The 18324-nt window shown below is 36.1% G+C and overlaps 1 protein-coding gene across 1 annotated transcript in view; it reads left to right on the top strand.

The window, feature by feature from the left end:
• Positions 1 to 5369: 5369 nt before the first annotated feature.
• Positions 5370 to 18324, top strand: part of BRDT (bromodomain testis associated) — a 48717-nt gene continuing 35762 nt past the window's right edge. The window contains exons 1-8 of the mRNA XM_032641909.1: positions 5370 to 5564; positions 6312 to 6449; positions 8175 to 8289; positions 12523 to 12692; positions 13370 to 13723; positions 16134 to 16262; positions 17303 to 17491; positions 18130 to 18296. Of these exons, the coding sequence (XP_032497800.1) occupies positions 5376 to 5564; positions 6312 to 6449; positions 8175 to 8289; positions 12523 to 12692; positions 13370 to 13723; positions 16134 to 16262; positions 17303 to 17491; positions 18130 to 18296 (1451 nt within the window). The 5' untranslated portion in view covers positions 5370 to 5375. The remainder of the gene's footprint in view (positions 5565 to 6311; positions 6450 to 8174; positions 8290 to 12522; positions 12693 to 13369; positions 13724 to 16133; positions 16263 to 17302; positions 17492 to 18129; positions 18297 to 18324) is intronic.

Consider the following 18324-nt stretch of genomic DNA (forward strand, 5'->3'; position numbering starts at 1 on the left):
TCAGGAGATATATATATATATATATATATATATATATATATATAGGCTTTTAACCCAATATATGCTATTTTAAGTTCTTTCTAGTTAGTATTATTTTCCTAAATACTACAAAAACTTCAGTATTGGATTTGACTAATTTGGTGCAGATATCTGATCAAAGTACCAGAAGCAAGAAAATGTGGACTAGTGTGGTTGAAATATAACGGTCATATGATGAAGTGGTATGAGTAGCTAAGGATGTATGGGATGCAGAGGAAAACAATTTAAAAGTGTTGCTAACCATTTCAAATACTACAGAGGAGTCTGGGAAGATAACTTAGGAACACCAGTGAGGGATTTGGAGTATTTCAAGGTATTAGTGGTCTTTGGTAGAGCAGTTTCAGAAGAGAGTTGGAGAAATCAGATGGATGTATTTGACCTTTACAAGATTTTTTGCACCCAAGTTTTGTTTGTTTGTTTGTTTGTTTTAAGAGCAGTTTTAGGTTTACAGCAAAATTGAAAGGTACAGAGATTTCCTGTATATCTCCTGCCCCAAAACATGCATAATCTCCCTTGTTACCAGCATCCCCCAACAGAAGGGTACATTCGTTACAACAGATGAACCTACAATGACACAGCTTTATCACTTAGTCTGTTGTTTGCATTAGGGTTCACTCTTGGTGTTGTACTTCCTAAGGGTTTGGGCAAATGTATAATGGCAGTATTTTCACTGCCCTAAAAATCCTCGTGCTCCATCTTTTCTCCCAGCTCCTGGCAACCACTGATCTTTTTACTGTCTCCATAGTTTTGACTCTTCCAGAATGTCATATAGTTGGAATCATACAGTATGTAGCCTTTTCAGATTAGCTTCTTTCACTTATTATGCATTTAGTATTCCTTTATGTGTTTTTGTGGCTGTATAAATCATTTCTTTGTAGCACTAAGTAATATTCCATTGTCTGGCTATTGCGTCACAGTTTATCCATTCTCCTACTGAAGAACATCTTTGTTGCTTCCAGGTTTTGGCAATTAGGAACAAAGCTGCTATAAACGTCTGCGTGCAGATTTTCGTATGGAAAGGTGTTTTTAAGAAAAAAAATTTTAAGACTCTGATTAGAACATGTCTGTAGGCAGAGATATCAGCAGAAGCTAATAATGTAAACAAATATAGAAAATGAAGCCTTAAGACAAAGCAGGAAACAGAACTATGTGTTGCATAATCTTTAAATAGAGGAAAGGCTTCATAAACCTAATAAAAAAGAAACATACAATAATGGAGATAAAGGAATTATTAATGAAATAATAGGTTTCTGGAAAAAGGGAAAGAAGGTCCTTATGGAAAAGAGGTGAGGCACTTATTAAATAAGAGGTAATAGAGTAGGAAATAAGAGAAGCTAAGAAATTAATTTTTAAAAGTTTCTCATGTAAACTAAGATGAGATCCTCTGCAAATGGGTATAGTGGGCCTGAGGTTTTGAGGAGTGGAACAGGTTTGGAAAAAGCATTTTATAATTGATGTATATTCATTCATTCATATATATATATATTTTGAAGGCGGATTCCTGAGCAGTAGGAACTAACTTAAGAGTAAATCATCCTTGATTTCTCTCCCTACTTCTCCCTGTATAAACAAGTCACATCTGCTTTATTTCTAACATAAAATTGAACCTGAACACTTAAATTCAGCATATGTAGGCTCTGTCCTATGCATTGGATCAATACAAACAAGGTCCATGGCCAGCATAGAGTTTACATTCTGGGAGTTGGTGGGAGGGTGGGTTGGGAGACAGACAGTAAGCAAGTAGGCAAAAATATGTTGGTGAAGCAGAGAAATGGCTGATGGATTGGAATTGGGGAGGAGGGGTAAGTATGCCTATTTAAAATGAGTTTGTGAAGAAAAAGTCTCCCTCAGGAGCTGATGATTTTGAATCAGTCTGAAATAAGAGCATTTCAAGCAGAGTGTAAAGGCCCAGAGACCAGAACTGGCTTGATGCAAAGAACTCAAAGAAGAGGATGGCTGGTGTGAAGTGATTGAGCTGGGAGAGGAGGAGTGGAGGTGGAAGGAACAGAACAATGAACCAGACCTTGGGAGGTTTCAGATCAGTTTGGAGGCGATGGCATTAGTCTTTGTTAGAGGTGATAATGACTGGGGCTAGGGTCATAGTGGTGGAAGTAGTGAGAATTTGAGATTTATTTTGGAGGAGGACTCATCAGAGAAATACAAAATAAAATCACAATGAGATCCCATCGTACGCCCACCAGAATAGCTAAAATGGAAGAAGCTGATAATTACCAAATATTGACAAGGATATGGAATAACTGGAATTCTTAGACTGCTGTTGTGTATATAAGTTGGTACATTTTGGAAAACTGGTGGTGTCTATTAAAGCTGAACATATGCATAACCTATGTCCCAACAATTTTACTTCTGGGTTTATACCCAGCATAATGCATGTACGTACACACTAAAGTATTTCATAGTATTATTTGTCATAGTCAAAAACTGGAAACAACCCAAAAGTCTCAACAGGAATGGATAAATTTTGGTATAATTTTACAATAGATTACAGTATAATTGTACAGTATATAGAATAGAATACAGTAATGAAAGTGAAATTGAACAAACAACATAGGCAAAAACATGGATAAATCTCAAAAAAATATTGGTGAAAGAAAGCTAGGCACAGTATAATACATAGTAAATAATACTATATTTATGTAAAAGTTCAGAAACAGTCACAATTTAATGTATGGAGATAGAAGTCATCGTAGTGGTTATCTCTGTGGAGAAGGGAGGGTGTAGTGATTGGGATATTCAAAAGGTAGGCTAGCTTTAAATAATTGCAAAGCCAGGATAAGAGCCAGTTGCAGTTGCAACACTAGAATAGCACCTTCTTTCTTCTCAATGACTTTTAAAATTTTATTTATTTATCTGTTTATTTATTTGTTTATTTTGGCTGTGTTGGGTCTTAATTGCTGTGCGCGGGCTTTCTCTAGTTGTGGTAAGTGGAGGCTACTCTTCGTTGCAGTGTGGGATCTTCCTGGACCAGGGCTTGAACCCGTGTCCCCTGGATTTGCAGGCGGATTCTTAACCACTGCACCACCAGGGAAGCCCCCTCAATGAATTTTTTTTTCTCAATGACTTTTTATTGAGTTCTAGTTCATATTTGTATAAGATGAGGAGAAAAGTGAAATGATGAGATAAAATTATAAGTCATCTCCAAGTTAATTCATTTTAATGTAGTGGTTTGAAACCTGACTGCATATCAGGATGTCCAGGGAACTTAAAAAAGAAACAAAACTGATTCTCAAGCTGTATCTCCAGAGGTTTAGACCTAGGCATTGTTTTTTTGTTTCTTTGTTTTTTGGGGGTTTTTTGATAGGTAAGAAGTGGATTTATTTAGAGAGATACACATTCCATAGACAGAGTGTGGTCCGTCTCAAAAGGCAAGAGGACCTTGGGAGATGGGCCATCTCAGAAGGGCATTGATATTTTTTAAATGATCCACAACACCTCACACCCATTACATTGGCTACTATTAAACAAACAAAGTAACAGGTGGTGTGAGGATGTGGAGAAACTGGAACCCTGTAGATGGTGGGAATGTAAAACAGTGTTGCTGCTGTGGAAAACAGTATGGGATTCCTCAAAAATTAAAAATAAAATTACCATATGATCTAGCAGTTCCACTTCTGCACCCTGGGGATATATCTCTAAGTATTAAAAGCAGGGTCTTGAAGAGATATTTATCCATCCATGGTTTTTTTTTTTTTACATTTATTTATTTATTTTTGCTGTGTTGGGTCTTCGTTTCTGTGCGAGGGCTTTCTCTAGTTGTGGCAAGCGGGGGCCACTCTTCATCGCGGTGTGCGGGCCTTTCACCATCGCAGCCTCTCTTATTGTGGAGCACAGGCTCCAGACGCGCAGACTCAGTAGTTGTGGCTCACGGGCCCAGTTGCTCCGCGGCATGTGGGATCCTCCCAGACCAGGGCTCAAACCCGTGTCCCCTGCATTAGCAGGCAGATTCTCAACCACTGCGCCACCAGGGAAGCCCCTACATCCATGTTTTTATAGCAGCACCATTCACAATATCCAAGAGGTGGAAGCTACTCAAATGTCTGTCAATGAATGAATGGGGAGACAGAATGTGTATACGTATAATGGAATATTATTAAACCTTAAAATGAAGGAAATTCTTACATATGCTACAATATGGATGAACCTTGAGGACATTGTGCTAAAATAGATAAGCCAGTCACAAAAAGACAAATACAGTATGATTCTACTTATGTGAGATTCCTGGAGTAGTCACATTCATAGAAACAGAAAATGGATTGGTGGTTGCCAGGGGCTGGGGAGACGGGAGAATGAGGAGTTGTTTAATAGGTATAGTATAGAGTTCTGGTTTTGTGCGATGAACAAGTTTGGGAGGTTAGTTGCTCAAAAATATGAATATACTTAACACTGCTGAACTGTACACTTAAAATAGTTAAGATAGTAAATTTTATGCTGTATGTAGTTTGCCACAATTTTAAACGAAGGATCCACAAGTGATTAATATGCAGCAGGAGCTGAAAACTAACACTGCTTTAATGAAAAAAAAGGTAAATTGGCTAAATGTTAACACTGAAAAATGGACAATTTATTTAATAGTCATACTTTGCTGATACACTTGGTAGTACCTTTGCTCTGTTATCCTTAAAGTAATAATGTTGCCTAGGAATGTTAGATACCATCTTTCTGAAATACTCGTGAAGCTTTAAAGTATTTTATTTTAGGTATAGAAATATTCACTAAAGAGTAGCATATTAACACTTGTCATTTTTCTTCCTAATAATTCGCTTTTAAATCACATTATTTACATTAGCCAGAAAAATTCCTTTGCCTTTCTCCCTTCACTGATTAATAATTGTAGAATAACTATGTACTCAGATAGTTATTCTTTAACCATCTCTTTAACATTCCCTGTTATTTCATTTTTACCAAGAATTTATAGACTTTTCCTGCTGAGACCTCAATTTGTATCTAAGAAAGACGAAAGAAATTACTGTAAAAGATTGGAATAACTTAAATCATCCAAAATGGAGGCATACATAATGAAACAACTTTTAGTACTTACATAGAAAAAGGTTCGTATTTGTTTACAAATAAATTTATCATTTGGCTTTTCTTTTTTCTTTTTTTTTTTTTTTGCTGCCTTAGTCATGATATGCTTTAAAATATGAAATCTGCTACTCTTGAAGAAAACTTTTCTGTTCCTATAAAAACCATTTTAAAGGTGCTTTGAAAATAACTCAGTTTTTTTGTTGTTTGTTTTCTGGTTTCTTTTTTTGTTTGTTTTTTAGGGCATATACCTATAGACAACATTAGAATATAAGGACTTGAAGCAGTTGAGAATGTCTCTGCCAAGTCGACAAACAGCTATTGTTAACCCTCCACCACCAGCGTATATAAATACTAAGAAAAATGGGCGATTGACGAATCAACTGCAGTATCTACAAAAAGTTGTCCTGAAGGCTTTGTGGAAGCATAGTTTCTCCTGGCCTTTTCAGCGGCCTGTGGATGCTGTCAAACTAAAGTTGCCTGTGAGTGTATCTTATAATTATGTTAGTTTAAAACAAGTAAAACCCTGTAAATATCCTCTGATAGAAATATTATGAAATATATTTAACTTAATAAATAAATTATTCAGCACCACTAAAGAATATCCCAACGAGTATTTTTTCCTAAAACAAAAAACTCATTTTTCTGAGCATTGAAATTCTCTTTTAGCAAGTTGTGGTAAATTTTAAGTATCAACATATGCTTTCTTGTTTATAGCATATGTCCCTTGACCTTTTGGTGTAAGGTTGTCATAAGTGTTCCCTTCTCCAAGAAGTCACTCTTGACACGTCCTGACAGACTTAGGTGTCTCACATACAGAATTCAACTTTAGGTCTTATATTAAGAATTTTAGCCATCTGATAACAGAATGGTTAAGTAATTTGTAATATAACTAGTAAACTGTAGAGCTGGGATTGCACTCTGGATTTATCAGACTCCATAAATTCTAGTTTCTTTTTCTTCATGCCCTTGTTATTTTCCAGGATGGTTCTACTCTTATATTATTTCGTTATTCTTTCTTTATTGGCTTTTTTTTTCCTTCTCTCTGAAGAAAAATGCCATGGTAATCAACTTTGTTTCTCATCGCAAAAGGTTTTGGTTTCTATATTATCGCTTTTAATCAGTGCTCTCTCTAGTTACAGGTGTATAGCTTCTTAAATTTCTTTGTGTACCAATTGTAGTGAATTCATTCTTAGTACTAACATTTAGAATTTCTTCTTACACCATAGGATTATTATACCATAATAAAAAACCCAATGGATTTAAATACAATCCGGAAACGCTTGGAACATAAATATTATGTGAAAGCTTCGGAATGTATAGAAGACTTCAATACAATGTTTTCAAATTGTTATTTATACAACAAGGTCTGTAAGCCTTATGCTATACTTGCTAATTCTTTTCTCTTACATACAGAGCAAAGAGATATGTATAAATAAGTGTGCTGATTTCAAATTTCAAGTCTTGATTTGGGGTACATTCCATATTTTTAAAGATAATGTTTTTTACTTTATTTCCTAATTTTCATGTATCAATATTTCATTTTGCCATATTTTTTGCTATATTTTTGTCTGAATAGCTATAATGGCTTATTATGTTTTAAAAAATAAAATACTAATGATTGCTGGTTTCTGTGAATAAATTATCTCAAAATGTTCTCTACTACACTTCTGCTTTTTTAGTTAAAATATGAATGATAAATCTTATTATACACTAATCTTGGTTAAATTTTTATGGCATGGATCTCTAGTTATAATCTAAGAAGCCAAACAAATGACATACTTATTTTTTCTTTCAATAAATTTATTTATTTCTTTCTTTTTGGCTGAGTTGGGTCTTTGTTGCTGGACGTGGGCTTTCTCTAGTTGCGGTGAGCAGGGCGCGCGGGCTTCTCATTGCCGTGGCTTCTCTTGTTGCGGAGCACGGGCTCTAGAGCGCAGGCTCAGTAGTTGTGGCGCATGGGCTTAGGTTGCTCTGTGGCATGAGAGATCTTCCCAGACCAGGGTTCGAACCCGTGTCCCCTGCATTGGCAGGCGGATTCTTAACCACTGCACCATCAGGGAAGGCCAAATTACATACTTCTAAACTTCATACAAGTTAACTTAAAGATCAGACACATTGTGTTATATCTCAGTAGTAGTTTTGCATTTGTGTTAATGTGTTAGACTGTATGATAATATATGTGGACATTTTGAACTTAATCTTCACTTTTGTCTTCATCCATAAAATTGGATTTGTGTATTCAATTTTCCTCCATATAGGATTCCTGTTTCCCTAAGTACTGCATCCTTTTCAAGCTGTTCTATGCTATCTAAAATTTTTAAAACTTATTTTCCATTTATTCAAAATCACTAGTGACACTGAAATGTAATAGAAATGTTGGTTTAGTTTCCAAGGTGATCATCAGTGCCACCTTATGTATAATAGATTTAAGACTATTAGCTACTATGAATTTTTTAAAAATCAGAGCTAATGGTATTCTGAAAGTACCATTGGCAAATTCATTTTAATTTAATAATTGTAAAGAGTCCTCTTACATTTAATATTTTAAAACAAAATTCAGTAATTTTCCTGAACTACCTATCTTAGAAATAGGTGTCTGCTTTAGGCTTTGCTTTGTAATTTAGTTTTTTCTCAGTAGTCAAGTAAAGCAAGATAAAGACTTCTAAGCAGATAGTTAAGATTTAAAAACTTAGCTCTACAGTGTCACTTTATTGCTTAGTTAATTGAAAATTGAATCACGTCAAGTCAAACCATGAGGTGCTTTTCACAGCCATGAACAAGTTTTACTTTATCCTATTTGTAAGGTAGAAATTCTAATTTCTAATACCTTTTTGTATTAGTAGGATTGGTTGGATTTTAACCCTTAGTGCTCCGAATGGCATCCTCAGTCCTTTTTAGAAGTTATAGGGGTAGGATGTTAGAATTTTAAAAGTGAGCTGCTATACTTAATTTAGAAGTGATAAATACTGTTTAGTAAATACTGTCTAAGAGTACTATGGCACTGCCTTCACTAAGGTAGCCTGAATTATAGAAATTTGATACAGTGACCATACTGTGTAAACTTATGTTACATTTTATATATTTTCTAGCCTGGAGATGACATCGTTCTTATGGCACAAGCTCTAGAAAATCTGTTCAGACAGAAATTATCTCAGATGCCACAAGAAGAGCAAGTTGTGGGTGGTAAGGAAAGAATAAAGAAAGGTAAGCAAGAAAAGGTTTATGTTCTCTTTCTTTTTTCCATATATATTTGAATGTGTGTATATCTATAATGACTATAATTAAATAATAAATCCCTGGGAATTCCCTGGCAGTCCAGTGGTTAAGACTTGGCACTCTCACTGCCAAGGGCCCGGGTTCGATCTCTGGTCGGGGAACTAATCCTGCAAGCCATGCGGCATGGCCAAAAAAATTAATAAATAAAAATAAATAAATAAATAATAAATACCTGAAAGGAGGTAGACATCTAGAAGTCCTTTTACATCTGAAATGTCCCTTTAAACAATCTGCTAAACCTTGAGCACAAGGATGGCTATCATACAAGATTGGGAGGACTGTATAGATTATGGCCTTGGAGTAAAGTTTCCTATAGAATAGTGCCATTCACTTAGTAGGCACCAAGTAATTCACAGTTACTATTACTATTTTAGTAGATCATGTATCTGTGCTATACTAATTAAGAGGGCCAAAATTGCCAGCATTTCTCTGTGTCAGAAGATCCCATAGCTAAGAATGAAGTGTTGCTGGTGGGTCTGAAGATGCTCTTTTTCTAGATCTTAACTCAGAACTTTAGGGGGAGATGTTTTACAGCTAATAATCCTAATATTTAAATATGAAGTTATAAAATTAATCTTAAGTATTCAGATGGATTTATTGTAGAGGTTAATCAAGATTGTCATAGGTCAAATGTTGGTTTATCTTTGGGTCACTGAAGCTGTAAACCTTGGTTAAGTTCCTTAATCATTCCATGTTAGTTTCCTCATCTATAATATCTGGAAAATATTTAGCTTTCATGATTGTGAATTTTTGTAAAGTATATGTTAAGTGGCTGGGACATATGAGACTTGTACCAATTCAGGTGATGGTTGAGGTTGTTTTATTGATAGTATGATGTACTTTTTTGCTGGTTGTTAATAGATCTTTAGGATGGGTCATGACTTATAGCTTGCTTTCCATCCATCCTGTGAGATACTCACTGTTTAATAAAGTTTTTATTTTATTATTTTTGGAGAAGATTGATCGTAAGTCTGACCATATAAGCATAGGTTTCCACAAGAGGTTTAAAATAAGCCCTTGTGAGGCAAAAAACACATAGATCAGTATGTTACTTAAATTGTTAAAACAAGATGATAATTATTGCTGACTTAAAATATTATCTCTAGCAAGGTGAAAATTACTTACCTTTAGAATTTTTTCCTTTAAAACAACACTTTAACAGTTTCTTGATGGTTAAGTTGTAGCTACTTATTTCAGGTGCTCAGGTTATTGCTAAAAGCATAGGTTTCCCTTAGACAAAAGTTCTTTGACTCTGTTTTTCTGTCAGTACCTACTTGGATGTTTGTCCCTATAAGGCACGTACTTTGGGACTACAAAAAAGTATAACCACCCTAACTCTCAGTTTAAATTTACATTTAAGTTAGAAATAAAACGGCAATGCATTACAATAAGTGTCAGGTGAAATTACACATGGTGTGTGCTATGGTTCAAGAGTGAGAAATTGACTTGCACTGGAAAAGCTGGGAAGGGCTTTAGAGGTGATAGAACTTGAGTTTGGCCTTGACAGATAGGTAGGATTGGGCTTTGGTGTGAAGGTCTAGGTTTCCAAGTAACTTTTAGTAGGAGCTTTCTACTGCCTAAGTCATGTCATTTTTCATGCACAGTGGTAGGGAAACTGCCATGTGACAGTAGCTAGTCTAAATAATGTGGTTACATGTTGATACTTTATGGCAAAGAAAAAAAATTTTTTAAGTAGTACTTTGAATTGAATTGGTGTTGATTTACTGATTGAACAAATATTTGGGTACCTTTTATGTACCAGAACACTGTTCTGTATTCTTGGGATATATCAATGAACAAAACAAAAACTTTTGCCATCTTGGAGTTTACATTCTAGTAGTGAAAGAGAGACATACGTGATAGGTTCAAAGTAGGCCTCATTGAGAAGTTAAGATTTGAACAAAGAACATTCCAGGCAGAGGGCTCAGCTAGGGCAAAGGCCTTTTCCCTTCCATCACTTTGGGCCATTGCCTTCATTTATGACCTGGATCTTGCTTCCCTCCTTACCTTCTTAAGGATTTTATTCCTTTGGTTATCCCCTTTGTTTCATGCGTCATTAATCTTTCATTCTCTATCAGGTTAGTTTTATAAACATGCTCTAGTATCTCATCTTTAAAACTCATCTTTTCTCTATATCCTTCCAGCCACTGTCCTGTTTTTTGCTTTCCTCTTACATACTCATGAACTCACTTCAGTATAGGTTCTAGCCTTACTACATCACTAGAAAGTCTTGTCAGTAGTCTTTATGTTGCTAAATTTAAGTAATATTTTTCTGTTCTCATTTTACTTGATCCCTATCAGTTGCTTTAGAAGGCTGCTGTCTCTTGAAATGCCGTTATTTCTTGGTGCACACTAGTTGTGAGGGTTTACTTCCCATTCTGTAGTCTTCTTGGCCTTATCCTCTTCTACTCAATCTCTAAATATTGAGGTATTTTTCAGGGCTTGGTATTAGATATTTTCATAAAATCCATCTGTGTTCTATTAACTCCCAGATTTATAGAATTTGGAGAGTCAGGGATACTGTATGTTGTATGTCAAATATGATAATGACATGGAAAAAATAAGAGAACTAAAGAGTAGTGGAATAGAGAGGGTTGCTTTATATAGGGTGGCTTGAGAAGGTGACATTTGAGTAAATCCTGAAGGGAGTGTTGAAGTGAGCCATGAGGCTGTCTCCTGCCAGGCAGAGCAAATAGTCTGCTTATGGTTACCAAACTTGAGGACAGCAGGCCAGTAGTCTGGAGTGAAATAAGTGAGGGGAAGGGTGATAGAAAGTGAGGTTGGAAGGAGCACAGAGGTAGGGGGAAAAAGTAGAGAGGTCACATGGTTCCTTACAAGCCATTGTGAGGACTTTGGCTTTTACTTGGAGAGAAGATTAGAAGCCACTGGACATTGAGCAGAAGTGTCATGATCTTATTTGAATTTTAAAAGATCCCTTTGCTTGCTGTTTTGAGAATAGACTATAGGATGTAAAAAGCAGAAGGGGGGTGGCTTCCCTGGTGGTGCAGTGGTTGAGAGTCTGCCTGCCGATGCAGGGGACACGGGTTCGTGCCCCGGTCCGGGAAGATCCCACATGCCGCGGAGCGGCTGGGCCTGTGAGCCATGGCCGCTGAGCCTGCGCGTCTGGAGCCTGTGCTCCGCAACGGGAGAGGCCACAACAGTGAGAGGCCTGTGTACCAAAAAAAAAAAAAAAAAAAAAAAAAAAGCAGAAGGAAAGAAGGCCTTGTAGGATGCTACTGCAGTAATTCAGGGTTATTACCACCTATAATAATAGTTGGATTCTGGATAAGAAGATAGAGCAAAAAAGTTTGCTAATGGATTGGAAATTGGGTTTGAGAGAGGGTGGAGTCACAGATGACTCCAAAGTTTTTGGCCTGGGCAATTAGAAGAATAGAGTTGCCTAGATGGAAGGATGGGCTTTTGAAATACAGTCATCCTTCAGAATCCACAAGGGACTGGCTCCAGGACCCATCCGTGGATACCAAAATCTTCGGATGCTCAAGTTCTTTACATAAAATGGCATAGTACAGTGGTCACCCGTATCCGTGGGTTGCCTCTGAGTGTTGTATCCAAGGTTGGTTGAATCCACAGATGTGGAACCTATGGATACTGAGTGCTGACTGTAATAGATTTCAAGGTGATGTGATCCAAATGTCTCCAGTCCTAGCACTGTTTGGGAACATATAGGGCAAAAGAACACGCACAAATGTTCCTTTGATAAGAGAATTATGTTCACACCTGTTGTTCTGTGTTAGCCAGTGATGGACTATCTGAAACAAATGTCCTAGGATATTTATGCAGAGCATTCTGAAGACCTCACGTAGTACCATATAGTTATCACCAGGGTGTCTGAAATTTTTGCTTGGGTTTACAGCAATCTGAAGCTAAAATCACAGAGCTCTGTTAGTCTGAGTTTAAGCCAGGCACCTTTTTGAATTAAATTGATAAACCTACCATTAATATAACAGGTTTTGAAGTCTCCAGTATTATATCTAAATCAGTCTAACTGTCAGCAAGTATGTGTGGGAGGGTTTCAAAGGGGAATGTGAGTGTAAACTGTGTTTATATTTTTAAAAGCTGAACTAAATGTATTAAAGTAGAATGCTAAAAGAAAAATAGTTTGTTTTACTCAGATACTGACTGTGGTTCACACTTTACTAGATACTCAACAGAATGCAGCAGTTTCTGTTAAAGAAAAACAATCCCTCAAAGCACTGGAAAAAATAATTAAGCAGCAAGCAATTCCCTCTGTATTTCCCGAAACATCTATTTCTCCTTCAAACATGGCACAAAGTGCTCCACTGAACTCTGCCTCACAAACAGGCACCCAAGTAAGTTTACTGTAGCATTAAAATGTTTCAGTGTAAGTTTGATGTGATGTCTGTACCTTTTTTTAAAAACATCTTTATTGGAGTATAATTGCTTTACGATGGTGTGTTAGTTTATACCTTTTTATAAGTTGATAAGAAAATTGATCTTCAGCATACAGCAGTCAGTCTTTTTGTCTGTGTACATTTTGTTAAAGAGACCTGGGAGGCAAACCAAATTTTAGAGATTCCTTAGGTAGAATTTGAACTGATTTAGTATCTTTGTAGTATTAATATCAGTTGTCTAACTACTTTTTTTTTTCTTTTTTGGGTGATATAACTTTTATTGGCTCACAACTTGGTGGGTTGATAATTTTCTTTTTTAAAATTGTATACCCTAGCTGGTTTCAGGTATTCAGAAACTTTTTGATATAACCATGAATTTTTCCCCCCATCTTTCATTGGTCTCAAAAGTTTGTACCAGACAGTTCTTTGGGATGTGGGAAGGAAATATCTGAACTATTCATCTTACCTATGAAAGAAAAATTAACCTTTACCAATACTTAATACACGGAAGACTTGGTGCTAAATATCATTTCCATTTTTTAACTGATAAGGGTAATGATCAAAGTGTGAAACTGTTGCTCTGAATGTCACCTTATATATAGTTTTCTTTTTGTTTTTAAATTGTTTTGTTTTAGGTTACAAAGGGTATGAAGAGGAAAGCAGATACAACAATTCCTACAGCTTCAGTAGTTAAAGCCAGTGGTGAATCTTCCCCAACACTTACAGAAAAAAAATCAGCGAAAATGCCACCTATAAAAGAAAATGTGCTGATGAATGTTTTGACGGATTCTCAGCAACAATATAAAGTTGTAAAGAATGTTCAAGTAACCGAACAATTAAGGCACTGTAATGAGATTCTTAAAGAAATGCTTGCAAAGAAACACTTGTCATATGCATGGCCCTTTTATAATCCTGTTGACATTAATGCTTTGGGACTGCATAACTACAATGATATTGTGAAAAATCCAATGGATCTTGGAACCATCAAGGTAAATGTTGTGTTAATAGGAGGAACTTCTTTTCTTGATTATAAAAGTAATCTTGTCATCATAAATTTAAAATTCAGAAAAGGATAAAAGAAAAAATCACCAGTAGTCATACCACCTGAAGTAAATCATGGGAACATTTTAAAGTGTTATGTTTTTATTTTCTTCAGTTCAAACACATTCATGGTTATTTACCACAATGTTTGAGGTACAGTATGTAATACAACTCTACCCTGAATTTTTACTTTGTAGATATTTTCTTGTTATATATTAAAAGTATTTTTAATTTGCATAATTATAACACAAAAGAGGTTCTTTTGGCAAGGCATTTATGTGGTTTCTAATCCTCTTGCATTTTTTGGTCTTCTGCCAGATTGGTAAGTTTTCTTTATTGCTGATTTGGAAGCTTTAAATTATTGGAAAAATTTAATTATGTGTATTCATTTTAAGGGAAACTACTAAAAGAGTAGAACTGTAGCATTTTCAAAATGATGCATTATCTCAGTGTTCCTCCTGAATGACTACTCATTGTACTCCTTGTTCTTTACTATTGTCTAGAAGTTTGGTTCTTTTAAACACAGTTTTGTTTTATTATTTCATCATCAACATTGTTTATTAACATGTTACTGATTTTTGTGCTCACCCTCATTTCTTGCTTCTTACTCTTTCCCCTCTTAGTTTGTTTTCTTTTTGCTGAAGTGCCAACTTCAGTGGTTCTTCCATGAGCATTTATAGGTAGTAAACTCTTAATAGCCTTATCTCTGAAAGTGTCTGTATTTTGTCTTTATTCTTGAATGGTTCTTTAACTGACTATAGAATTCTAGAACGACCAGTTATTTTCCCTCAGCACTAGGACAATATCCTTTGGCATTTATTGTTGCTGCTAGGAAGTCTGCTGTCAGTCTACTTGTCATCCCTTTGTAGGCAGTCTGTCTTTCCTCTCGCTGGTTGTGCATTTAATTGTATTCATCTTGATTGGAAATTAGCACTTCCAATCTGAAGCTCATGTTTGAAGTTCTAAAAAAATTTTAAGCATTATCTCTTCAAAATATGCTTTTCTACTTTCCCCTAATACTTACATGAGAGGTCATGAAACAATACCTGAAATAGGTAAACCTGAGCTGAGTCTTAAAGGATAAGTAAGACTTAGTAAGTTATAGCATCAGTCCCCAACCTTTTTGGCACCAGGGACTGGTTTCGTGGAAGACAATTTTTCCACGGACGGGTCGGTGGGGGGATGGTTCAGGTGATAATGCAAGCGACGAGGAGGAGCAGATGAAGCTTCGCTTGCTCACCCGCCATTCACCTCCTGCTGTGTGGCCCTATTCCTAACAGGACTGGGGGTTGGGGACCCCTGAGTTATAGGACATTCCAGGCAGGGGGAGCAAGTTGGAAGGCCCTCAGATCATAAAAGCATCCAGAATACAATATTTAAGCCAACATGAGACACAATATGAAGCAGTGAGTAGGGGAAAATGAGACTGGATGGAAACTGGGGCTTGAACATGAAAGACCCTCATTGTAGAGGCCGAGAGCTGGCATTAAACATGAGGATTATGTCCTCATATTTGATTCCTACAGTAACTTCTGTAGCAGCAATGTGGAGACTGGGTTATTTAGGAGGCTATTATAGAATTCCAGGGATAAGAAGATAGTGACTTTATTTAATTTAGTTCTCCAAAATCATTCCCAGTTGCCAGTGATCTGAGTGGTAGAAAATTATGTTTCTTGTTTTAGTTTTGTGTTTCTTTAATTACAAATGATGTCTGGCATGCTGTATTTGTTTTGGGCCTTTTGTATTTATTCATGGATTGTCTGTTAATATACACTTGTTTTGCCCAGCAGTCTATAGGATTTTCTTGACTGCTCATTTTTCTTTTTATAGTGGCTGCCTACCTGGCTACTCTGTATCCTCACTTCTATCCACTTTATATGCAGCTACCTAAAAATGTAACCCATCCTGATATTTCTCTTCTGTTCAATTTTTAATGTCTTTTCATTCCCAGGAGAATTTTAATACAGTATAAACCTTTCATTTAGATGTTCAAGGCTCATTTAAGGAGTTTATTTATTCATTGTTTTCCCACAATCAAACTGGTCTATCCAAGATTATCTGGAAACACTGTTTTTTTCCTGCTTTTGTGGTTTTGTTCCTGTTCTCTTCTTTACTTGAAACACCCTCCTTTGTCTCTACTTGTCAAAATTCACTGGATTTTTTCAAAGTCTAAAAATACAAAACAAGCATAGCAGAATTTTAATGTTTGTCAAATCTGGATGGTGGGTATCTGGTTTTGGTATTATCTATTATTCCTCTGTATGTTTGAATTATTTCATAATATAAACACTTAACATAGGTGCTCAAACAATTATTGAACTATATTGTTGATGAATCCTGTAATTTTCCTTAATTTAGGCAAAAATGGATAACCAAGAATATAAACATGCGTATGAATTTGCTGCAGATGTTAGATTAATGTTCATGAATTGCTACCAATACAGTCCTCCAGATCATGAAGTAGTTACAATGGCAAGAATGCTTCAGGTGAGTTTTTACTTGTGCTCTGAAAGTGAGTTTCCTCTGAACATAGTTTAAAAATTTTAGAACCATAACTCAAGAGATAAAGAATACACCCCCACCCCCGCCAAGTAGTAAAGCATAATTTATACTCTTAAAATTGTGGGGGTGGTTTGTTTTCTGAGGCATAGCATCCATTCGTAGTAAATCTGTTAATGAAGCTGCCCTACATATAGAAGGTAGTGGGGAAATAGTAGTGAAGAGAGGACAGTATGTATCTGAGAGAGGGTTGACTGCAGTCAGTGTCCCACTGAAGGGAAGGCTCAAGGACTTTTGAGGCTAAGCCATTGGGAGGTAGTAGAATGATGCACCAGCCACAGGGCAGGAGATCTTAAAAGGACTTCCCCTATATAATCTGAGAGGTCTGTCTTAACTGGAAAAATGGAGAAAAGTTGCTAAGGTTGGTAGGCAGGGAAGCATGAGTCTTATTATATTTCTGGTAAATCTTTTTTTACTCCAGTTTTATAGGGATATAATTGACATTGTATTAGTTTAAGGTATACATTATGATATATGTATATATTGTGAAATGAGTACCACAAGGAAAAATAGAATTCTCATCAAAATATGACACTGAGGGGCTTCCCTGGTGGCGCAGTGGTTGAGAGTCCACCTGCCGATGCAGGGGACACAGGTTCGTGCCCCGGTCCAGGAAGATCCCACATGCCACAGAGCGACTGGGCCCGTGAGCCATGGCCGCTGAGCCTGTGCGTCCGGAGCCTGTGCTCCACAATGGGAGAGGCCACGATAGTGAGAGGCCCGCGTACTGCAAAAAAAAAAAAAAAGACACTGAGGGAATTCCCTGGCAGTCCAGTAGTTAGGACTCTGTGCTTTCACTGCCGAGGGGCCAAGTTCAGTCCTGGTCGGGTAACTGGGATCTGGCAAGCCGTGAGGTACAGACAGAAAAAAAAAAAAATGACACTGTAATGTACCTTTTCTTAAAAGATGTTATTGCTGCATTAAATCAGAAACGCAGAAGACCTTAAGAGTCTGATTTTCCATTGTAGGATGTTTTCGAAATGCATTTTGCAAAGATCCCAGATGAACCTGTTGAGAGTATGCCTGTATGTTACATCAAAACAGATACCACAGAAACCCTTGGTAGAGAAAGGAGTAGTGAAGCTTCCTCTGCAGATAACTCTTCTAGTGATTCTGAAGATGAACAAGCTCAGAGTCTTGAAAAGCTTCAGGAGCAGGTAGTTGTTTATATTGTTACAAAGTTTTTATATTCTTTCTATGAGCTGCTGCTGCTGCTGATCTATTATAAAATCCTATTTGTAGATTAAAAGCTGTTATATTTAGAGCACGTATTAACTGTGACTTTATTTACTTATGGGCACGTTTTTAATGTTTAATAGTCTTTTCCCACTCAAAAATATATACATCTTAAAATTCTGTTATTTATATTCCTAATCACAATTCCTAATCACAATAAATGCCTAACCACAATTCTCATTGAAACAATTTATATGACATAACCTGGATAGTTTATGGATGAGATCTTTATTTAATATTTGTTACCTTTTGTGATAAAATGTTAACCTGCTTTGAGCTCAATCCTGAAAAATCAATGATTTAAGACTTAAGACTGCCTGGAAAAATTAATGATTCTTAGTCTGTTTTTAGATGACTATTTAAGTTTATGGGTTGAGTACATGGTAGTCTTTGAAATTTAACATACGCCTTTCAAAATAATGAATTTGTGAAATGAAATATCAACCTGAAGGAAATGAATTTCACAAAGGATAATGTTGAGTTTTGAGTGCCTTCATTTTTTTCTACTGTCTTTAATTATTTAGAGCCATGAATGTTTAAAGAATTTTTCCTTTTTCAGCTTAAAGCTGTTCATCAACAGCTACCGGTTCTGTCCCAAGTACCTTTCAATAAGCGAAAGAGAAAGAATGAGAAGTCTAAAAGGGAAAAGAAAAAAGAAAAGATTGATAACAGAGATGAAAATCCAAGGAAAAAGTTTAAGCAAATAAAATTAAAGGAAAAGTGCAAGTAAGTATCTTTAATGATGCCTTATTAA

The sequence above is a fragment of the Phocoena sinus genome, chromosome 1 (assembly GCF_008692025.1).
Source record: "Phocoena sinus isolate mPhoSin1 chromosome 1, mPhoSin1.pri, whole genome shotgun sequence".
Lineage (NCBI taxonomy): Eukaryota > Metazoa > Chordata > Mammalia > Artiodactyla > Phocoenidae > Phocoena > Phocoena sinus.